The 25,000-nt window shown below is 35.1% G+C and overlaps 3 protein-coding genes across 3 annotated transcripts in view; 2 read left to right on the top strand and 1 right to left on the bottom strand.

The window, feature by feature from the left end:
- snx25 (sorting nexin 25) overlaps positions 1-16,877 on the top strand; it is a 40,522-nt gene extending 23,645 nt beyond the window's left edge. Inside the window, 13 exon segments of the mRNA XM_043257324.1 lie at positions 2,399-2,589; positions 4,306-4,437; positions 6,956-7,231; positions 7,309-7,473; positions 8,991-9,122; positions 10,708-10,848; positions 11,071-11,184; positions 11,747-11,908; positions 12,747-12,864; positions 13,257-13,323; positions 13,404-13,585; positions 14,758-14,858; positions 16,325-16,877. Coding sequence (XP_043113259.1) covers positions 2,399-2,589; positions 4,306-4,437; positions 6,956-7,231; positions 7,309-7,473; positions 8,991-9,122; positions 10,708-10,848; positions 11,071-11,184; positions 11,747-11,908; positions 12,747-12,864; positions 13,257-13,323; positions 13,404-13,585; positions 14,758-14,858; positions 16,325-16,390 — 1,847 coding nt within the window. The 3' untranslated portion in view covers positions 16,391-16,877.
- Positions 16,878-17,528: 651 nt separating this feature from the next.
- On the bottom strand, positions 17,529-21,277 carry LOC122357770 (LRP2 binding protein). The gene is made up of 8 exons (XM_043257327.1): positions 21,011-21,277; positions 20,514-20,620; positions 20,275-20,388; positions 19,720-19,862; positions 19,532-19,637; positions 18,562-18,785; positions 18,332-18,497; positions 17,529-18,227 (listed from the first exon to the last, which is right to left on the bottom strand). The coding sequence occupies exons 1-8, from the start codon at positions 21,099-21,101 to the stop codon at positions 18,162-18,164; spliced, it is 1,017 nt and encodes a 338-aa protein (XP_043113262.1). The 5' UTR covers positions 21,102-21,277; the 3' UTR covers positions 17,529-18,161.
- Positions 21,278-21,674: 397 nt separating this feature from the next.
- Positions 21,675-25,000, top strand: part of LOC122357896 (GPI ethanolamine phosphate transferase 2-like) — a 111,919-nt gene continuing 108,593 nt past the window's right edge. Inside the window, 2 exon segments of the mRNA XM_043257549.1 lie at positions 21,675-22,034; positions 22,961-23,166. Of these exon segments, the coding sequence (XP_043113484.1) occupies positions 21,881-22,034; positions 22,961-23,166 (360 nt within the window). The 5' untranslated portion in view covers positions 21,675-21,880.

Below are 25,000 nucleotides of genomic sequence, written 5' to 3'. Positions count from 1 at the left end.
GTATATATATTTATGTGTGTGTATGTATATATGTGTGTATATATATGTGTGTGTGTATGTGCGTTTTGTTTAATTTTTAAATTAATTAATTTTATTTTATTTATTTGTTTTCCTACAGTGTTATGAAATGTTCCATTTAGGGATGCATCGATCTCAGGATCGTTTTCAGGTCCGATACGGTCACTTCCTGTGTATCGTTCAGACGAGACCGATCAGAATCCGATGATGTGCGTACTGCGTATACTTTTCTGCGTTATTGTGGAGCCCCACAAAAGACACACAAACATTTATAAATCACTATAAAAGTTTCGTGCACCATATTTCAAGTGTTCGGAAGCTGTTCTGTAGCTCAATGGGAGGTTTTTTGCAACGAATGCAGTTTTATGCAACAAATCATTGCATGGCTAAGGATACAATTCTAAATTAAATATATACATTTTATTTATCGAAGGTGCGACAGACCATAATTAAAAATGATCACATCTACAGATACGACATTTTATGCAGTTTTATTGCTTTAAGTAGCATCAACTTTCATGCTGTTTTCTTTATCTGTCACATATACCAGATAGCCAATCAGAACCAAAAAACACAAATGTGTTCCCAGCTTCACAAATATATGACTAACAAAATGTATCTGGATATGAACAAGGAGGTTTTCTTTGACTAAACAACAGATTTACCGCTGCACATCTTCGATTTGAGATGAGGTTAATTAATCGCGGCTTCATTTCAGTGCCGGATAAATTAAAGCTCGTTTTATTGATGCGGTGGGAAGCATTTATGTTATGTTAGTCCTCGCAAGGAGGGTCAGGAAGGGGCTGTTTATTTGTCGTCATGTTTTCCGTCTCCCGCTGCCTTGTAATGGGCAAATCTATAAATCTCCCCGCTGGTCCAGCACAATGACACTGGCTATTAAAGGAAGGAGAGCAGGGGAACGCTTGTGTGAAAGTCTCTCCCCTCCTCCCAGACGGAGCACGTTGTGAGATGGATGCTGCTTGGCAGTGATTGCTCATATTTCCAGACTCTTGCTGAGCTCTGTGAATGCCACAGGTAGCTACTTCATAGACGGGCGAGAGTTGTTGTTTCCATGGGCTTCTGGGAGAAGTATCTAGTAGTACTGCATGTATACAATATGGAATTATTTAGTGCCGGCATTGGTGTTGTACATTACTTTTAGCACAAAATTATTTAATTAAATGTCTTGTATTTGCTTTAAAATGTAGTGAAAAGTGCATTGGCTGAATTTCTTGAGCTGTCCAATATATATATATTATTTTATATATAATCCAGTGGGTAAAATGAGTGTTAAAAACGTCAACATTTATCTCACTAAATATATTCTAAAGGTGCTGTTGACTTTTATACCGGATGTCGGTAACAACCCATGTAATCCATACATACAGAAAAACAAAACAAACATGTTTTAGAAATGAAGTTATGTGTAATACAGTGACAAAAAAGTATTGAACACAAGAAAGGAAGGTGCATGGAAAGCCAAGACACCGCCTGAAATCTAACAGTCATTAGAAAGCAATCCTGCTTCTTGTAGTGGAAATTAATATTAGCTGCTTCTATCCTAATACTTACAGTACCAGGATGATGAAGATGAAACAGCAGTGAACATTTAAGTGAGCAATGATCCCGAACATGGGCATTTTAATTAGCATTTGGGTCAAGGAAAGCATTTGGCAAATAGGCTTTGTTTTACATTTTTAGGAATATTTTGAAATGCTGATTTAACCATAAACAGTGAAATAAATAAATAATTAAACGATTATATTATAAATTTAAACCAGTTATTTTCTTTCTGGATAAAATTAATAAAACGTCAGTGTTTAATTTTTTTTTATTTTTTATTCATTAGAATAAATATAGCTTTTTATTTTGTTTTAAGTACACTTTTTTTTTTTTAAATTAATCTATTGGTTATTTATTTATTCTTTTTTGTTGTTGTTTTTGTTAATTTATCTTGTTTTTTTCATTTTATTTTACATTTTTAATCATTTTTTTCTGCACATTTATGGAATGTATCATGTTTTATGTATTTTATTTCTTTTGTTTGTTCCTTTTTCAATCATTTTGCTTTAGCATTTTTGCTATTATTTATTCATTCATTCATTCATTCAGTGGGAGTTTTTAATCTTTAAAATCAGGAATGAGTATTAAAAAAAAGGTGCATGTTTAAAGAAGTCCCTTCAGTTGGTTTGTGCGCTTGACGTCTGCGTGAAAGTGACACAGATGAAGCGGAAGGAAACAAATAATCGTGAGCCGTTTGCATCCTATCAGCTCCAGTCATCAGAGCTGGTTTCTCTCAGATATCTATCACAGCTGATCCCTGCGAGATTGCACATCTGAATTCCCTCTCTTTCGGTCTCTCTCTCTCTCTCTTCTGCAGACAGTAAAGGGAAAGAGGCCGCGGCGCTGAAGGCCGACCTGTTACGTGCCAGAAACATGAAGCGTTACATTAACCAGCTCACAGTGGCAAAGAAGCAGTGCGAGAAGCGTATCCGGCTCCTCGGGGGTCCGAACTATGAACAGCAGGAAGACGGAGCCCAGGACGAAGGGGACGGCCCGCAGAGCCAGCGGGTACAAAAGAAACCACACAAACACCGTATCTAAGCCAATAGGATCCTGCATCCTGTAGTTGACATGCGAGAATATAATTTAAGAATCGATTTTCCCTTTCACATGCGTCCGTTTTATCGAAACACTCGCAGTCGAGCCCTGATAGAACGAAGCGACTCTTGTTTTTCTCTGATCTGTGTGGAAGCACGTCATGACAGGAAGCCCCTTCTGCATCTGAACGCAGTCGTGTGACATGCTGTTGTTGTCCCAGTAGCTCTAGGCCGTCCCGTCCCACACAGATAGGCCTGTCTCTGAATATCTCTAATGATCTGGGCGAGTGTTTCATACGCTAGCTCAGAAGAACACAGAAACCTCAGTGTGTAAAGATGAATACGCGATCATGGTTTTGACACCGTGTCATGACAACAGCCTGTTAGCATTTACTAGCGTTTAGAATCGAGAACCTGATTTTGTTCAGACTTACACCAGGGTTACTTTCAATTTAGGACACATTAAGAGATTAGTTATTTTCAGCTCGAAATCGAATTAGTTGTAATTTTATTAAATATTTTTACATTTTGCCACTGTCCTACGGGTTTTATCCATCTGTCAGTGAGATTTTTTTTATTTAACACAATAATATGTAATAGGCTCTGCTATTATTTAATATGTACAGAAAAGGTCGGAATAAGCCCATTTTTTTTGATTGTTACATAAATATTGTTACATTTTAAATGACAATCTACATTATTTCAACTAAATTATTCACCAACAATGTATTTGAAACCTTAACTAGACGCTTTACTTAAATTTAAAGTGCTTTTTATGGATATATAGTCAAATTTCTTTTGATGCGGCCATATTAATGTTTTTGACCCATATACATACATGCATACATGAATGAATGAATAGATTTCCTTCCTTAAAATAAAATAAAATAAACTTTATTTTATAAAACCTTTAAAGTCAGCTAGTTGCTAGAGCAATATTTCTTATTTTTGTTTAGTTTAACTTTGTGATAAACACTAAAATTAATAAATGTAACTAAGTTTAACAAAAATAAAAAAAATTTAAAAATTAAAATAAAAAGTATAAAATTATAACATTAATTAAAAATCAATGAATACATTAATTAAAAAGCAATGTTGACCAATACTAATTATAAGTTTGAGGTCAGTAAGCTATTTTATTTTTATTTATTTAAAAAAATATATTTTTATTCAACAAAGATGCATTCAACCGATCGAAAGTGAATCAGTACCGACTTTTGTTAAATATTAAATATTTAAAATAAATGCTGTTCTTTTGAACTATCTATTCATCAAAGAATGCTGAAAAAACGCAAAAATATATAGCAGCAAAACTTTAAGCATTGGTATAGAAATTGTTTGTTGAGCATCAAAGCTGCGTATTAAGGTAATGGTGTGACGTACCCTGCTATCAGTGAAAGGAGGTTAGCCGACATTTACAATGTGTTTACTATATAGTGTTAAAGCTATGATGGCAAAAATATTTTTACATCTTGGGGTCAGAGACAAGCCTCGACTTACAAGAAAAAAATATACAAGATGCACCGAATGGGTAGAAAACCTCTAAAAGAAGGGACGAAACATCCTCATCAGCTAGCATCGGTGTTACTAATAAAATACCTAGCCTTTTAGAGATGAAATGCCACTTCCTCTGTAATTTGTTCAAGTGCTTTTAATAATACCTTTAATAATTCTCGTCCTCTTACAGATACTTCAGTTTGAGGAGATCATGTCAAATGCAGTGTACCGGGAGCATTTCCGCGTCTACATGGAGCGCGTGGACAAGAGGGCTCTGATTAACTTTTGGGAGCTGGTGGAGACGCTCAAGAGCGCCAACAAGGTCAGACACACACTTCGGCAGAACATCAAGACCTTGAGCTGGAGGTCTGTCGGCATAGGAGTGAAAGAGCTGCTGTCATTAGTCCTATTCAGACAAGAATCGTTTCTCACGGGGACATCTGTGAAAATACTTTGCATGGTCGTTCATTATAGCTGAAGGAGCGAGTTCCGTCAATATCAAACAATATAGATTTCTTCATTTTAGTCTGTTCTCACTTTGTTAAATCAATATCGATTCTTCAGAGCTGTTCTATGTTGCCTTCAGTTGATGCATGGGCAAAACATTGTTTTTAGTGCTCCTCCTTTCCAATAAATGACAAAAAGTTTTTTGTTACTTTTCAAATGAAAAAAGTCTCTGCTTTAAAATTCGTTTAATTTTATGATCAAATTTAAACGTGAAATACGGTTTCACCATTCTTTAATGTTGTGAAGTAAGGGATAATCAATGACTAGTCATGCATTAAAGAATTTGAAATGCACAAAGTCTATGGTCATTTGCCAAGTTATAAACGATTTAAAACTAGTATTGTTCTTTGCAGCGCAATATTTGACCAGAAGGATAAAATGGCAGTTTTGTCATTTATGGCTTGTAAGCGCTAGCATTATGCTAGAGACGGAGACCCTGTGTGTGTGTGTGTGTGTGTGTGTGTGTGTGTGTGTGTGTGTGTGTGTGTGTGTGTGTGTGTGTGTGTGTGTGTGTGTGTGTGTGTGTGTGCGTGTGTGTGTGTGTGTGTGTGTGTGTGTGTGTGTGTGTGTGTGTGTGTGTGTGTGTGTGTGTGTGTGTGTGTGTGCGCGCGCGCGCAGGTGATTAAACTGACTTGGAACTACCTGTGCATTAAATGGTTTTAATGCATACCTGTCAGCCAATCAGAATGGAGTATTCAGACAGACCATTGCAAAAAGATGCCATGAAAATTGTCAGTTACTAAATGTCTAAAGTTGATAGCTACGTAAAAACTTGTTTGTCAGTGTTTAATAATAGCATAAAACATAAGGGAGATTATGTACCAACTGACAAGGTTTATTTTATAGCTGTATGGTTTTATAGTTGTACAGCATTAGTTGAGATTTTTTTCCCTTTTTAAAAAAAAATGCGTCTGTACTGTACCTGTCTGAACAAATAAATCGGACTGAATTGAAATTAAATGAAATCTCAAGCTTGGGAATGAAAATTCATTTTATCATGTTATTCTTAATACCAAGCCATAGTCAGATGTTAACAAAATATCTGCTATGGTTTGGGCGATTAATAAATTCATATTTTAATTAATACAAATATATTTATTTCTTTTTTTAAAATGTATTTTTTGATTATTTAAATACCTCTTTAAAATAGAAAACTGACAATGATTTTCTGTCTTTGCCTTTTATGTTACGAGAAAAACACATTTATTTATAGCGACCCGAGGTAAACATTTGACTTCGCTACTTCAGCAAGTAGAACGGCATTTTTTTATAAAAAAATGTACGCTTTTATTTTTTCTTAATAACTCACACTACTTGTAATGCTGTGATCAAGCATTATAAATATCATTCAGTATGCAAAATGAAAATGCGTAAAATCCGTGCGCGTTACAGCAAAGTGTAACAATTACTTTTGCATTCTTTCTAGTAAGTTTAGAAATGTTGATTGTAGTGGTAATTGAATGGCCACACAACCTGTTTGTGAAAAAACTGAGATTTCTGAATTCCGACTCCAATGAAATCACTAACTAGCCGATATATATACATCTTAAAATGACCTTACATGATCCCTATGAGAAAGAATTAGCATCTGGATAGGGCTGTGTTGGTGTCTGGAAAGTGATTACCCTGTAGCACATGCCAATCTACAGGCACAGTTGCAAATGTGCTAATTGGTCATTTATTTCATTATAGCAATCAGCGTTACCGCCATTCAGCCAGGAGTGGTACTGAAAAGTTTAGGATGTCATAAATGAATGGACTTGCTGTATACTGTCCAGAGAGAACAGGGCTATTTATGAAGATAAGCAGGCACTCTAGAATGCTGTCAGCCGATGAACGTTGGAGGAGGTATATTTGGTTCATTTCTGTGCAACGGCAGATTTGCCATAATCTGTTTAATGCTGATGTCATATCTTATTAACGGTTAGCGTCTGTTCAGCATGAGACCAAACCAAAGTATGAAGATTAACCATATGTTTCATAGCTTGTTTGTTCTGAATGTGAATCTGTTATTAAAAAACGCAGACCGAAACCATTGAAAGCACAATATAGCATTGCGCATCAATACTTCATGTATATAAATGTATATGTGTATTTTGTATATATTATATATTGGTGCTGTCAAATGATTAATTGCATCCAAAATAAACGTCTACATAGATCTACGCTATCTAGACACATTTCTCCATAAATTGCACATTGTTTGAGGATTAAATGTGACCTACCTGTGAGATCTACCTTCAAAGGACTGCCTTTAGAAAACAAGACAAGGATGTGCTCGATTTCCCTGTCTGTGCTCCAGATCCTGATCCAGATGTTGTTCCTCTGTGCAGAATGAAGTGCCACAGCTGGTGGGAGAGATCTACCAGAACTTCTTTGTGGAGAGCAGGGAGATCCCGGTGGAGAAGGCTCTGTATAAAGAGATCCAGCAGACGCTGGTGGGGAACAAGGGGACAGACGTGTTCCACAGGATCCAGGGAGACGTGTACGAGACCATGAAGGAGCGCTATTACCCCTCGTTCCTGGTGAGCGACCTGTATGAGCGGCTCATTAAACGAGAGGAGCAAAGGAGCAGCTCGCAGTCCAGCAGTGAGGAGAAAGACGACGTGGTGAGTTTAACCGCTACATCCAAACACTCCAAGCCGCCATTTTCTGTAACTTACTGTTGTGTATCTGTGCGTTTTAGGGTCCGGTGATGGAAGGAGGGGACGTGGCCCTGGATGAAGGCAGCAAAGGCATCAACGAACAGGCCAGTTACGCCGCGACCAAACTACACCAGCTGTACGAGAGGCTGGAGTACAAGCGCCAAGCCCTGGGCTCCATCCAGAACGCACCGCGACCGGATAAGAAGGTAAACCCAGAATTATAGGCCCACTGATGTGAAATATGTCTGAAATAATAATAGAAAATAATTTATTTATTTTTGGTGCATCAGATCTCCGATTGGCCAGTGCATCCATGTGATCAATAGACACTCGTTTGTGATTGGTTACAAATAATTAAGTTCAACTCTATATTTTTTATATATAATAGATAGATAGAGATAGAGATAGATAGATATAGAGATATAGATATATATAGATATATATAGATATCTATATATATATCAATGAATTTAAAGCCTTTTTTGTTATTTTTATTTAATAAAACAAAAATGATGCTAATTTTAGTAGTTATAATATGAACTTTATACAATTTTTAATGGGCCATTTGTGTCCTGTGTGTCCCTAATAGCACTTTATTTCCATGTTTGCATACTTTTCAATTGAACTATTTTATTTGCTAAATAAAACGCATTATAAAGAATATGTATCTCAGTTTATTTTAGTGTTTTCATTGGGAGATTGAAAATGTTCAAACAAGGAAGCAGGAAGTAGCAGAGCTAAAAACAACTTGCTATCAGTGTCAATTAATGCATGTAAGATGCGTTCCAGTAGGGTGTCAAAACACCAGTATTTCACAAGCATTTATCCGCTTCCTGTTATCAGCTGTGCTGACTCAGGTCAGCCGCCGAGGTCAAACCAGCGGCGGTCTGAAGCCAGCCAGGATGAAAATAGTGGTGTTTCTTTTAAAAACCACACTTTACAACTGAAACTGGTGTAGATGAGGCCAGACTGATAAACAATATCTGAACGACCAGTTTTAATTTTTATTTATTTATTAGAAAAGCACTGATTTTAGTTAAGTTTTATTTGTGCTGGACTATAAACTGCTTATAGATGAACTACTGTTCAAAAGTTTGGGGTGAGGAAGATTTCAATACTCTAATTCAGCAAGGGTTAATTAAATTGATGTGAAAAATATTAAACATAATAATAATAATAATAATAATAATAATATTCATTAATATTAAGCAGCACAACTGTTTATTTCATAGCAGCACGACATGGATAATAATATATATTAGATTTCTGAATTATGTGACACTGAATGATGCTGAAAATTCAGTTTTGCTTTACAGAAATAATTTCACTTTAACACACATTCGCATAAAACGGTTATTATAATAATATTTCACATATTTACTTTTGAAGAACATAAAAAAGTTGTTGTGAACAGTAATGTACCCAAGAGAGTAACTCTAAGTAACTTCAACCAGTGTTTATGTAATTTATCACTAGTACTAGTAACGACCTCTGACATTGTGGAGTTCATACTGTGTGTGTGTGTGTGTGTGTGTGTGTGGTTTGATTTAATCCTGAAACAGGAATTGATTTCTCTCTGACTTGATCTCATGCACTCTGAGGGTCTCTTTATTCCTGTGCTGGCAGAGATCTCAGGGGCAGCGTTTTAATCCTCCTATCAGAAGAAGCACGAGTCAGGGTCGGACCTGCGCTGGAACTCATGAAAATGTTACTTTTATTGTAGATTGTGTCACTACTGAAGGAGGAAATCTGCACCATGGAGAAGGAGCACAGCGACCTCCAGCTGCACATTTCACGGACGGACTGCTGGTGCGAGAACCTGGGCACCTGGAGAGCCGTCGTCAGCACCGCAGAGGTCAGTCCTGAACACAGTCCAAGAATATACAAGATTAGCTCAAGCTGCAACATCTGTGACGTGGTGCTTCACCGGTGTTATTTTAGTAGAATTAAAATACTATTATAAAAGTTTTTATTCATTTTCATTTCAGTTTTTTAGTTCTTCAACAATAAACAAAAATATATTTCAATATATAAAAAAAGATTGACTTTTATTCATTATTTTTGTTCATATTTATTTATATTTTATTTGTTATAAATAAATGAAATAAATGTTAACTGAAATAAGTTATTTATTATACTTTTTAAAATATAGAATAAAATGCATGCAAATAAATACAAATACATGCATGTAAATATTTAAGAAAAATATATTCATACATTAAATATATTTATATATAATATAAAATAAGAATATAAATATTTAAAGATTTAGCAGCATATTCTCACTTTGCCTGATTGTCTGCGGTGTTTTCTCCGGCTCTCACAGCATTCCTTCCTTAAAGCAACAGTGATTCATTTCCTGTGTGCTCGACTCTTTTACAACCACAGCCATTAGGTCATACGCAGTCTTTAATCACGCCTCATCCCATCTGTTTAACTTTACACAGAGCCACCATCTCAATATAGTTAGAGGAATTTTCCAGATCATTTTCAAGCCACGTGATAGATGTCAAAAATGAAAGCGGTCTCACAGAGTAACTAAAATCAAAGCATGTTTTTAAATGCCGTATTAAAATGGATTGCAACCGCAAATTACATTTGAAAACTTTTTTTCCCATCATTTGAAAGTCTTATAAAGAATAAAAAAACATGCTCTCACTTGTTTAGTTTTTTTTTATATATATGTAACATGTAGAGTAAAGCTACTGTATTAAAAGTCCTCTGTACTTAAAGAAACACATCAGTGTTTTGTTGAATTGAACACCATTGATCCGTAGAAGTAAGCTGTTATTGTTTTCATGTCTTCTCAGTTCTAGGCAGAATCAGATGCCTTCAAGCTAAATTAAATCTGCTCCGATATGTTAAATGTAACATTTTATTTCAGTTCTGCTTTTACTTAAGTTCTGTTTTATTGTTTTTCATTCTGTTTAATTTTTAAAACGATTACATTTGTAATTTTTGTGCATCCATTTCAATGTACTTTGAATTTTTTTGCCTTTTATTTCTATTTTATTTTCATGTCACATCTATGCAATTCCAGTTTCACTTGATCTCAGTTCCATTTTTTATTTTATTTGAATTTTATTTTCATTTCAGTTCCATTTTCATTCAATTTTTCATTTGTATTCCAATTCTATTTTCATAAATTTTTTTACATTTTGATTTCACATATTTTTTGGATATTTTTTGTTTCAGTTCTATTTTATTTCAACGAACGTATTCATTACATTTTATTTTTACATTTATTTCATTTGAATTACATTTCATTTCAATTGTTTTCGTTTCGGTCGTATTTTGTTAAATTTTCTTTTTTTTCAATTCCATTCACGTTTAATTTTTATTTCCAGTCTATTTCCGTTTAATTTTTCAAATTTCAGCTCCGTTTTATTTCCGTCACTGTACAACGAGTGAGTTAAAATGGCAGTGCGTGTATCTCGTAGGCCTCGGAGGAGAATGGAGAGCAGATGGCGTGTTACTTCGTAGCCGTGAGTCTTTCTGAAGACGACGACTGCAAGAACAACCGCTGGACCGTCACCAGAAAGCTCAGCGAGTTTCAGGCTTTGCACAGGAAGTTGACTGAGGTACAGCTGATATTTACAGTACGCTGCCACACCTCTGATGTGTGAAATCATGTGCTGGTGTTTTAGATGCCACTGATCTGTGACGGCCATCGTCACGCTGCTCTAGCAGTGAATGAATCGATGTGCATTATTAGTTCTGATACAGAAAAGGCACGACAGAACATAAAAGCACAGAGCGATGCTCACCCACCGTTCATCTTTCTTTCTGTTTTTCTTCTGCAGTGTTTCCCGTCACTCAAGAAAGTCCAGCTTCCCTCACTCAGTAAACTGCCGTTCAAATCAATCGACCAAAAATTCCTTGACAAATCCAAAAACCAACTCAACACGTTTTTACAGGTGAGTCTCTCCTGCTCTCGTCGAGTGACCTGTGCTTTTTAATTAATTACTTAATTAGATACAAAAAATATATATATTTTTAGTGGTTTTCTGTATTTGACTTGAATGGAATGTACATTTTCATTGTTTTAAACACAAAATGACCTCAACGATCATTTTTGCATTTGTAAATATTACAATTTTTAAAACCGTTTAATAATAGTTTTTTTGCATAATTTGGCATATTATTTATTATTAATTTGCTTTTAATATTTATACCACATAATTTTACATTACCGCTATATCTGCTACTGGATTTTCATGTTTATTAATTTCATGTTAATTATATTCACCTATTTTAAGACACATGCCATCAAACAGAGCTAATTAAATGTTTAAGTGTTTTCCGTAATGCTTACTAAAGCACTTTTCAAGCTTTCAAGTTGATGTGCACCAGGAGTGTGTGCTTGGTCAAGCAGTCGTATGTGTATTTCGTTCTCATTAGATTTAGGGCTGTGTGTGGTTTTTTTTTTGTTTTTTTTTTGAGTCCTGAAGTTGTAGTTTGTGTGTGTTTCCTCTCTAGAAAGTGTTGACAGATGAGCGCATGTGTCAGAGCGAGGCTCTGTATGCCTTTCTCAGTCCATCACCAGAGCACCTGAAGGTCATCGACATCCAGAAGAAATCCTCCTTCTCTCTCGCATCCTTCCTGGAGAGACTGCCGGGAGACTTTTTCTCACACCAGGAGGTAGACAGACAGACAGACAGACAGACAGACAGACAGACAGACAGACAGACAGACAGACACAGACAGACAGACAGACACAGACAGACAGACAGACACAGAGAGACAGACAGACAGACACAGAGACAGACAGACAGACACAGAGACAGACAGACAGACACAGAGAGACAGACAGACAGACACAGAGACAGACAGACAGACACAGAGAGACAGACAGACAGACAGACAGACAGAGAGACAGACAGACAGAGAGACAGACAGACAGAGACGGACAGACACACAGACAGACACGGAGAGACAGACAGACACGGAGAGACAGACAGACACGGAGAGACAGACAGACAGACACAGACAGACACAGACAGACACACAGACAGACACACAGACAGACAGACACACACAGACAGACAGACACAGACAGACAGACACAGACAGACACACACAGACAGACAGACAGACACACACTTAATCTAGATATTCTGTTGTTTTAACAGATAGTTGTAAGATATTATGATCATCTTCAGAGTAGAAAATTATCAAATTACATTTCGTTTTAGATAAATATGATAAAACTTTTTTGGAGGACATTAAAATTCATTTAATTTCATTTGTAAAATAAATAAAATATAAAATAATTTATGCTTGAAACAAGAAAAAAAACCTTAATAATTTTAAAAACCTAATCAGAAAAACGTATTACTTTACTGGGTTTACCGACTAATATTTTAATTTTGTATTAAGTCGAGCAACAAGACAAGTGATGAATCTGCCATTGTCCGTGTGTGTGTGTGTGTGTGAGCAACAAGACAAGTGATGAATCTGGTGTGTGTGTGTGTGTCAGGATGAAGCTGAGGATGACAGCGACCTCTCAGACTACGGCGATGAGACGGACGGGAGGAAGGACGCGCTGGCCGAGCCCTGCTTCATGCTGATCGGAGAGATCTTTGAACTCAGGGGCAGTGAGTACAGAAACACACACTGCTCAGATGAGTCGCTCTCACCCGCAGTGATGCAATGTGCTCAGTCAGACTGAGACGGTGTGAAACGCAACAGATCTCTGACCACAGGACTGTGGGACTGACTGGTGTTTCTCTAGCTGAAGCACACATGCAACGCCCCACAAATATTAGCTCGGAAATGCACGCTGCTCTATGAAGTAATAGCCTGAAAAACGCTTTATCGAAATATGGTGGATATATATATTGGCGATCTGCTAAACCATCATTAGAAATGCATTCACTTCACTTTTGATTTAATTGAATGCATCCTTTGCTAAATAAAAGTATACGTTTATTTATTTTCCTAAAAATAACGTATTGGTTGAGTCCGATTTGTGTTTTTCTCTCTGCAGTGTTTAAGTGGGTGCGGAAGACACTAATTGCACTAGTTCAGGTCACGTTTGGACGGACTATAAACAAGTAAGCGTTAATGAATGGAGGTAATGGAGACTTGCGTACGCGAGCTCATTGAGTCGATCTCTGTCTCTCGTCCTCCGCAGGCAGATCAGAGACACTGTAAACTGGATCTTCAGCGAGCAGATGTTGGTTTACTACATTAATATATTCCGGGACACTTTTTGGCCCAACGGGAAACTCGCACCTCATAACAAAAGCCGCTCGGAGAGTGAGCGCAGAGAAACCAAGGAGAGAGCACAGCAGAAGCTTCTAGACAACATCCCAGGTGAGCGCAGGCATCAGATTCCTTTCTCGTGAGACCACCAGGAATATTAAACATGCTGTAATTCACAATACGTAATATATTTCATACCATTGCATAAAGATGACTGGCTGTTCGGTATTCAGGTTTTAACATTACAGCTGCATTAAAATAAATGATTAGCATTATTTGTATATAACTCATTTATAACTTGAATTAATATTGTATTAATCAGTTTTCGTTCTTTTTAAATGATTTGTTTTAGTAACTTTTAGTGCTTTTGTCTTTTACATTTCTATTTTTATTTCTTTTTAATTATTTTAGAATTTCAGCTTATTTAATTTCAGGCATTTTAATTAATTACATTTTATTATGATCTTTTTTTTTTTTCAAGTTTTTTTTAATGTTAAGTTAATGTTGAGTGAGTTTGTCTGAGTTAATGTTGTTAAAAACTACATAAACTTAAACCTAAACGCCAAATAAAAAATAAATATTTAGCAGTCACTGATATATCAGCTAAATATATTTCTATTTAGCTTTATTTTTATTTCAGTTTTAGTACTTAAGCTTATGTTATTTCAGCTAGTTGACAAGGCATTTTATTTATTTATTTATTTTTTTAAATGTATCATATTTTATTTTATTTACTTTTTCTTTTTTAAGGCTCATTTATAATTATTTTAAGGCTTTATTTTTACATTTATTGATAAATATCCTCTAAACGTCCCTCTACCGTTTCGATCGTTTCTAGTCTTTTTTTGAACCTTGTAATTACGGTAACTCCTGTCGCATTTTTAGCATTATTTATTTTTTTAAATCTATTGCAAACAATAGGTGCGAAAAGGAATTACTTCCTAGCGGACCATTTATATTTTTCCAATTTTTAAAAAAAAAAAAACAAAAAAAAAATCCAAATGAACACACAAACTAATCCTGTGCTTATTCAATCACCCTGAAACAGAGGTTTTATTTTTTGCTAAAGTGCGATGGCGTTGATGTGAAAGGCTTCATTGCTGTTTCTGCCTGCGTGGTGCTTTTTAATTAGAGCGGGACACTTAAAACAAAGTCCAGCGAGAGCAGTTACACCTGCGCTTCACTTATCCAGCTCTCACAGGCTCAGCACAATCAAAACCGCTTTTTAATGAGGAATTCAATCTTCCAGTCGGAAAGACTGTTTGCCGGTTTGTGTTGTGTAGATGCGCTTCAGAATCTCGTGGGGCAGCAGAACGCAAGATACGGGATCATCAGGATCTTTAATGCACTTCAGGAGACCAGTGCCAACCGACATCTTCTCTACGTAAGTCACCCAGCGCTCCGTGACCGACCCTCAGCTCCGCTCCGGTATATTTCTAGATCTCAAACATTCACTTTCGGTCAGCAGACGCTCTCGTTTCTGCTCCCATGACGCAGCAGATTTACATCCGTCACAGGGAAAGCGTTAGGAATGAAGCCGAGTGGGGCTTCACTCGAGGACGAGACGAAGATTCGATCTGCTAATTCAGCAGCACTCGTTGTTTGGAGTTAAACGTAATCTCTGTTGAAATGCATTGAAACTTTCTTTGCCTCTGAAACAACTAACATAATAAAGGCCATGCGGGCAGAGAAATTACAACTACAAAAATCTTGTAGCCCGGCATCTCGAATCCACCGGTTGGTGTCTGCTGAATACAGAGCTTTTTTCATTCGTTTTTATCCATGCTATTTCTTATTCATTTTGTTCAGAGATTACAAACTCCTTGGTAAAGGGGTTTAAGTCATGAACAAAACCTAACCACAAAAATGAGAAAATTGGGGAGATAAACAGAAAGGTACTAAACAGTCCTTCAGTCACTTCGGTGCACCTCAATTCTTTTATCCCATGTGACCTTAAAATGTATTATACACAATGTTTAAACTTTATTATATTAATATTTAGCTATATATTTTATGTATGTTTTGATATTTTTGCATGTATATGCTATTCTGTTCTATTATTTAAACATGCACATGTGTTTTTTAAAATATTTTGTTTATATATAAAGCATGATATAAAATAGCATGCTTTATATATAATATATGCATGTACAGTATATACATAAAAATCTGTATCTATCTATAATATACAGTATACTGTGTGTATTTATATGTACAGCATAGATATGTCATAAAAATCTGTATGTGTATCTATATCTATATATATAACACACACACACACACACACACACACACACACACATTGTGTGTAGGCATTAGTTCATGCATGCAGACTTGCAACAAATACAGGCAAAAGTAAATGGATAAGTTTAATCAAAATAAATGAAAAGAAATAGTGTTTTTAGTATTAAATATTATTATTTTTGTTGTTGTTGTATTGTACATAGTGAACCATGACATCTGTGTATCATGCCACCCCAATATATATATATTTATATATATATATATATATATATATATATATATATATATATATATATATATATATATACATATATATATATATATATAACACACACACACACACAATTTATTTGTCTAGAAATATATTAAATTATGCTATGAAGAAAATGTAACTTGTGTACTCCAGCTGTTTTATTCTAATTGACTGTGAATATGTCACATTTTAAACTAAATTAAATTTACATTAGCTCTAAATTGTTTTAAAATATGAAGCTTTACCACAGAGGCCTAATATTGCTAGGATCCAGTTTTATTAATAATACCGTAACGCCACCTAATGGTGGAATGATGATTAACGTCTTGATGATTATTTTGGTTTGACCTCAGATCTTGCTGGAGATGCTTCTTAAAGAACTGTACCCGGAGCTGAGCGTGGAGGCTGTGCAGGCCTGAACAAGGCTCAGGATGTTTCTCTGATGAGCTGGACGGCTGTTTTTGGTGGGGTTTTTTTTTTTTTTTTTTTTTGTTCTGTTGTTTTATTTCTGAAACACTTGACTCTGTAGTGCTGGATCTAGGAAGTGTCATGAATATGTTTCGTGTTTAAATCCGTTGACGTGGAGGAACAGACCACATCCACTGCCAGCTGTCACCACCTTCTCCTTTCTCTTTAGTTTTTTCTTCTCGGGGGTTTTGCTGTGTAATGTGAGTGACAGTGGAATGAGTGTTACACATCTGTCAAAAAGAAGAACCCAGACCTCTGTAAACTCCCTACATATTATTGTGACCATTATGAAGGCTTTTAATCGTGCAATATGTCATGTACAGTTATTGTGAAGGTTCTGTTTGTGATATTATTATTAATATTGTTATTATTATAGAATTTTATTTTTACCAAAATAGACTAGAGCATTTATAAGCAATAAATTGCAAAAGAAGATTCGCCATGTGTTGTGTCTTTAATATAATTTGATATTAAACGTATTATATTTTAAACACTGATACAGTTTCTTAGTTTCAATATTTGTTTTATTCAGTTGGCTTACATCAGGTAGGTATAAAATTATATCCATAGATACCCGTTTCCTTTATTCATCAAAAATATCTATTTGGTTTAATTATGTCTATAGATCTAAAGATACACATCTAAAAAAGTACTTCACCTCTTTATATAGTTTTTAACAAGAAAAAAAACAAAACAAATTTATTGATATTCTATAATGATTTACTTTTTGTAATTATGTAAATATTCCAAGGAAAAAATATCTTGAAATACCAAAAATGTTTACAGTTTTAATTACTAAACATATGTATGCTTGTTTATTCATGCATTTGTTATACAGAAATATTTAATGTGTAATTACACCTGTAAATATTAGAAAAAAAAACCTAACAGGAGTTGCAGTTATGACATGTAGTTAATTATGTCAAAATTCTGAAGAAAATTCAATTAAATTTCTTGGAAGCTGGCACATGTGTTTTCCCCTCGATTATTGAACGATTTTCCTTTGCATCGTTCTTATACGGCACTAAAGTAATGCTAAACATAATTCATCAGCATCACAAAAAAAAATTAAAAAAACTGAGTCAAATATACAGTTGTGCTCATAAGTTTTAATACCCCTTGCAGAATGTATAATGTGTTAATAATTAAAACAAAATAAGAGGAATCAAATAAACTTTTTATATTTAATACTGTCCTGAATAAGCTATTTCACCTAACAGATGTTTACATACACTCCACAAGACAAAAAAACTCAATTCATAAAAATGACCTTGTTCTCGGTGACCTACATAACTATTACAAAAGCTGAAAACATTTACTGATGCTCAAGAAAACAACACAATGCATTAAAACTTTTCAACAGGATGATGATGTGCAAATCTTTCACATTATTTAGTTTGAAGATCACATTGCTTCGGCACTGAGGAAGCTACATAAATCCACACAGTATCAAGATTCAAAGGTATGATAACTTTTAAACGGGGTTTTTCAATTTTTTTAAAATACATTTCAGTTATTATTTTGGCACGTGACTATGTAAACACCTGTTATGTGAAAAAGCTTATTCGGGACAGTATTAATTAAAAAATATCATGCAATTTTCTTATTTTGTTAAAATGATTAACGTTTTTCATATCCTGCGCAACTGATTAATGCAAATGTATGAGCGCAGCTGTATATTCATCAGTTTCATTAATGAGGTTAAATGATTTCTGCGGTTATTTATATCCTGCCGTGCGCAACGTCCATTTGCAGCTCCTTACAGATCTCCGGATCGATCCCGGCAGCCTGATGGAGGAAGAACAAGAAATCAAACTTAAGTGCCTCTGGACCATCCTCCCAGACTTTATCTTCATAGCTCCTCAGCAGCCCAGCGTCGGAGCTGGCATTACCCGCGCGAAGTAGCTCCTGGCTCTGTCTCCGTTCTTCAGGACCCCTCGGCCCAGCTGAAGGCAGCGCGCGTAGTAAAACGCGGCTATAGCGATGCCCTTCCCGATGTACTCCTCCAGACAGTCCGTGTGCCGCGCAATGAGGCTGACGTCCTCGTACCCGCACACTCTGAGAGTCCAAACAAAGCTGTCTTTACCGCAGCAGAACAGAACGTGTGCGGGACGTGCCTTACCTCTCTCCCAGGGCGGCCGCTCTGGAGTAGAGCTTCCTGTGGTAGTAGCAGGCCGTCAGGTGACCCTGAGCGTAGACGCTTCCTCTCTCCGCCGCTTCCTTCAGGCAGAACAGGGCAGCGTCGGGGTCCTTCTGTACGCCCTGACCGTACAGATACATGACGCCTAGAGTGCCCTGAGACTCCAGGCTGCCGTTACCACATGCCTCCGAGTGCCACGAGAACGCCTGCGGACATTAGACATCTCTGTTTCTCTGAACGATGATGATTTAAAGGGATAGTTCACCCAAAAAGGAAATCCTGCCATCATTTACTCTCCATCAAGTTCTTCCAATTTCATCTGTTACTTAGTTATGATAAATTAAGAATAAAAAAAAGATGCTCTAGTTAGCATCAGATTTATTAGTCTGTGTTATGGATTTTTCCTAACAATATGTTGCTTTTGTTAAATCAACAAGAGAAAGAAAAGCAGGAAGAAACCTATAAATGTTATATTTATTATAATATGTATTATTAACTTTATTATATTATTATCATATATAATTGAATGTATTATAAATCATTTGTTTGTAAAAGTTTAGCGTCCTTTGATAGGCCGGTTTGGATCCAATTCACTATGGATTCCCTCAAGAATTTGCTTTGTTTTTTTTTTTTTTTTTGAGTAGAATAAAGTCTGTGGTTAGCATTATAACACTTTGTTTTTTTTTTTTTATTATTTTTTTTTTTAATACACAACACAAACTGTACATAGTCCAGTTTGTGGACTAACTGCGGTTCAGATTCATCAAGCGAAAATATCCTCGTGTGTTCCCAGTTTATCTGGAAGCTCTTCCGGTAATGCTACTGCAACCACAGACCTTCTTTCACTCCTAAAACACAAAGCACTCTTCTGAAAGCCCATTAGAAGTTCCCCAAGGGACCCGATTCTGGTCTACAGCTGACGATGCATGATGGTCGTGAGTGATATCGGGACCTTTCTGAGGTCCAGAGTCTCTGGTCTGCAGTAAAACATGCCCAGAGATGCCTGCGCTTTCACACTAGCGTTCGGGTTCCCATCATCAGCTGCCAGGAGCCAAAGCCTGCCACAGAAATGCTCATCAGAAGTGCTCCACGTTTTTTTTAACGCGCAGGTTACATCGTATTTCGCTGCTCGTTTCTCACCGCTCTGCTTCAGAGCTGGACGCCTCGACACCAAAGCCCTCCAGGTAGGCCCGGCCCAGGTTATACAGCGCTGCGTATCTGATACAACCCACTTCAGACGGATCCCAGAACGCCACCGTTCTCATGTACTCGACTGCCTTGGCCTGTTCAAGTAAAGTATTTTCACGACAGTTAATTCAGTAGCGCTTTTACAATGCTTTTTTTTACACGAACGTATAATAATTCAGAAGCATTTTTGCTCATTTCAATATTTACTAACACTAGTAATCATCGTGTTTTTTTACATTAATGATTTTTATTCAAAATTAAAAATATATTGCTCATTGTTCTAGTGATGCACTGATGTTAACGAATGAGGTCCTATTGTAAAGTGTGATATTAATAGGATAATAAAGGAACTGTTGTGGACATTTTGTAACATCTGCTTATTTTATTAGCATTTAACATCTTTTTAACTATATATATATATATATATATATATATATATATATATATATATGATATATTATAATATATATGCATGAGATATCATAATAAGAGCAATATGGTCCTCACAAGGTCTTCTTTGGTTCCAAGGCCATCGTAATATATGACAGCCAGTTGATACAGAGCTCGAGGATCTTCATCTTTAATGCCTTCAAAGGTGGCCTCTGCTTCTGTGTAGCGGCCCTGCAGAAACACCAGACGTCTGACTATCATGCACCGATATGCAGTTTGCCGGTAACGAGGAAAGCAGATTCTCACACGTTTCAATCTGAGACGGGATAATTGATAGAAAGCAAGGCATGGGTTACCTCCTCGTAGTGTAACTGTCCCAGGAGGAAGGCGGCTTGTGGATCTCCTCTTTCTGCTTTCTCTTTCAGCAGAATCGCTATCCTCTCCACGGACACACCAGGAGTCTCTTAAAACATATATAATAACAATATAATATAACAAATAATTCGACGTTATCATATTTTTATTGTTAGCTAGCTGTACATGTTTACATTTTTACAAAATAATCCAACCGTTATAGAATATTAAATATATATATATATATATATATATATATATATATATATATATATATATATATATATATATATATATATATACATATATATATATATATATATATATATATATATATATACATACATATACATATATATATATACACACACACACACACACATATATATATATATATATATATATATATATATATATATATATATATATATATATATATATATATAAATAAAAGAACTGCAAAAGTTTGTGCTGTTCTGAAATGTACATCTTTGATCACCTGAATGCATCGACTCTTCTCTAACATCGTGATAAATCTGGTTTATTTCATCGAGAAGCTTTGAGGTTCTGGTTTTCTCCGTGGAGTCCATTTCCCTCGACAAACACAGTAACTAAATCACTGCTTACAAACACTTCACTTTTTCAGTCAGCAGCGCTTTAATAAACCACATACCGCGTTGCTTCTTCCGCTGGATCGTGCTTTTCTCCGTCTATGTACTCCCTTACAAATAAAACGCGTTTTTGAGAACGTCAAAATATAAATAAAGCGCCATTACAACAAATGTTACCATGACAACCACTGATGACCTCACACTTTTACTTTTCATTCAACGGTTATTTAAATTATGTAATAATATAGCAATATTTTGTCGAGAATAAAATAATTTTTCTCACTATCGCCTAATTTATAGAAAAATAACAGTGTATATATAACAGTATAAATGTGTATTTATAATATAACTTCTTACGTCTATTTTATAAGAAAAAATATTTTATTTATTGTATAAATTATAATACAATTGTATATATTTAATACATTTTAAATACTATATAAACGTACATATAAATATTTTTGGTAGAGTTTTGGCTCCGATTACAAATAAGAGTCCAAGAAAGGTTGATAAACGTTTTGGGAAACGGTCCTTCTGGGTTGCCGTAGTGACCCTCACGACACAACACGGAAATGAGAATTTCAAAACACTAATCCGGCAGAATCTTCATTAATCGCGTGGATTTACTATCGTTTCTGTTGAAAATGACGGTTGATTGCGGTCAATGATAAGTCTGATAGCGGGCCGGACAGTAGTCAGTATTTGTGTTGTTTTAGGAGTGTAAAGAGTGTTATTGATGACTGTTATTGATCTTCATCATGAAGCTGAGCTCATCAGTATTTGCTTTATTGTGTCTCATATGCGAGATTGTGTCAATCGCTCTTTTCCTGAGAGGATTCTTCCCTGTTCCTGTCAAATCATCTTTTTCGGACAAGAGCAAAGTGACTGATTTTCCTGCAGAGCCACAGACAGGTAAACACATAAAAACACACACTCTGAATCATTAGGCATTATATGGATAATAATGAGTTTTTAAGGCTGTGTTAACTAAAGATTGTTTTTATAGATTTTTTAAAGGAATTGTTATTATTTAATTGATATGTAAATATAATGTAGTTATTCACAAATCTTTTTAGATACTCTGTAGGTTTGCATATACTGTATTTATTTATTTTTGTATTTATATATATATATATATATATATATATATATATATATATATATATATATATATATATATATATATATATAATACATTTGTGCAGTATGTTTTGCCCCTTTTTGCAGTTTGCATCATACTAAATTTAATTAAAGGTTCTGTTGTCATAATGTAAAAATGAAACCACATTCTTATTCTGATCTGTACCTAATGTATTAAAATATATCAAATAAAAAGTGATCACAATATATTTAATTCAGTTTGAAGTTATTAAAAACTTCTTGCAGTCAAATGGGTAAGACCTAGTGGTTTGAAGGATAGTGGAAAAGATGGGAAAACATTTAAAGTACAGTTAATTTGTATGTTATTTAATGTTTCTTGTTGTACTTGTGTCACAATGTTATATATATATATATATATATATATATATATATATATATATATATATATATATATATATATATATAATCTTTTGGTGATACATTGTAATATAAAGGAAAAAGTAATAATGCATTAAACATTTATTGTCTTTGAACTATATACATGTATAGGCCTTTTTGTACTTTTAGTTTTATGTATCCCCAATTTTATGCAACATATCTAAATATAACCTATGCCTCAGTCTGTTTTATTCTGTCCCTGGGGATTAAGATTTAGGATTTAATTTCGATGTTTAAATCTCCCTTTTTATACACCTTTGATTCTAATTGTGAAATGTTTGTTGTCGTGTGTGCTGCAGGAGGGGGTCCTAACTCCAGCAAGGCTCCTGTGCCGTTGTTCAAGCGGATGGTGATCGTCCTGATCGACGCTCTCAGAGAGGACTTTGTGTTTGGCTCTGATGGCCGGAGGTTCATGCCCTACACCAGACATGTGGTGGAGAGAGGCTCTTCTCACAGCTTCATCGCCAAAGCCAGACCTCCCACCGTCACCATGCCCAGAATTAAGGTGAATACACACAGATCAAATCCTTTCTTAACCTACTTTGGTATTGCCTGTGGTTCCTCCTTTAGTATGAATCTATGGGATTTTTTTTGTCTTTTATTGTCGGCATATGCTATTACAGTACTATTACAGTAATTAATTAAAATATTTATAACATTTATAATAATAATCCAACTTATTATAACACTTATTATAATGTTTGATTTGAAAAAATGTGTTTTTGATAAATTGATACAGTATTTGCTGCAGCTTAATTGAATGTATGTTCAACAATTTGTTTTAAACAGTGACGCATTCAAATGTTTTTCAGATTAATAGAATTAAATTTTTTTAAAAGATTTTGTTCGATAGTTATTTTTATGCTGCAAATTAAAATAAATACATATTCAACAATTTATCAAAATAATAGCAAAAATACATCATTTGATGCAAAATTTGTTCAAATTAATTGCATTAAATATTTATTATTAGTAATAAAGTAGTATATTTAATATTAGCAATGATAATATTATTTTATTTGTCAGTTTTATGTTGTAAAATAATTAAACATTCAACAATTTGTCTAAATAATGTTTTTTAAACATTGTCATAATAATATTTTCTAATTTTCTAAAAATAAATAGTAAAAAATAATCAAATGAAAAAATATTAAATAATGTAATTAAAAATGCAATAAAACTCTGCTGCATTTAACTAATCCTTTCTTTAATTAAATGTTTTAATTGATTAATTTCATTTTAAATACTTTTTTATTGTTATTAACAAGCCACAAAAACTTTTGGAAAGAGTGTGTACAGGAGGAAAACACCGAAGTTTGTTTTTATTGACCGATGTCTCTCGGTGAACTGAAACTATTTGGATGAGGATTCTAGACAGAAATGACTCCACTGTTTGTCGATGGCTTTTATTGTGTTTATTTAACTCATGCTGTAGGTCGATCGGAGTCATTGATTCGTGTGTGAGATGTTAGGTTGTCAGTGATATTTGTACATGCATATCAGTACGGCATATCATGACAGGATCCGTAGCTCTGCATCTGCCAGGAGCAAATAAATCCTGTGAAGGTTGAGCATGCTGCTCAGGTTTTCCCGGCCTGCGTTGACTCTAGCGTCCAGCAGATGGTAGTCCTGCTCTATCAGACTATCTTCTGTCGTACCACTGCAGGCCTCTCAGTAGTAAACCTACCTTACAGTCGTCCGGAGATCAGTCAGTCACGTATTTCTGCTGGTTAGCGTATGGAAGGACTCGAGGCTTTTTAAGCGAGAAATGCTGATAAATGGTGATTTCATGTCATCACGTTTAGACGCTGATAGTGTAAGCGACAGACAGCTGTAAGATATTTCGAAATATTTCGGTCTGAATTGATGCACCCCTGCTTTTCTGCTGGCAGCGCTGCTCCGTCTGCTGTTCTCATTTCTCTCTCTAAAGTGGACTACAGAGGGTTGTTACTCTCTCTACCGTCCCACCTTTCCACCTCCATTTCTTCAGGCTTTTCAGTACTGAGAAGGAACATCCCTCCCTGAAATAAGGGGGTTTCGTGACCCTGTGTAGCATTACACACACAGCTGTTTGTTTCTCATGGCTCTCTTGTGTAATGCTCGCTGCAGAAGAGAAAGACACACTTTTCATGAGCTGGCGAGTGAAAGCAAACACTACACAGATTTGTAGTTACTGATAGTGTTATGTTTTTCATCAATTAAAGACATATGGTTGTTTATTTTTCTTACAATAACTTTGGTAACTGAGTCAATGGCATATTAGTGTCATTCATATACTAGTATATCATTTATTAATAATTAAGGATTTTATTTTTCATGTCATTATAAATTGTTTTAAA

This window comes from Puntigrus tetrazona, chromosome 14 (genome assembly GCF_018831695.1).
Source record: "Puntigrus tetrazona isolate hp1 chromosome 14, ASM1883169v1, whole genome shotgun sequence".
In the NCBI taxonomy this organism is placed as follows: domain Eukaryota; kingdom Metazoa; phylum Chordata; class Actinopteri; order Cypriniformes; family Cyprinidae; genus Puntigrus; species Puntigrus tetrazona.
Note: the sequence above shows the minus strand (reverse complement) of the source record. Positions and strands in the feature narration are given on the sequence as shown.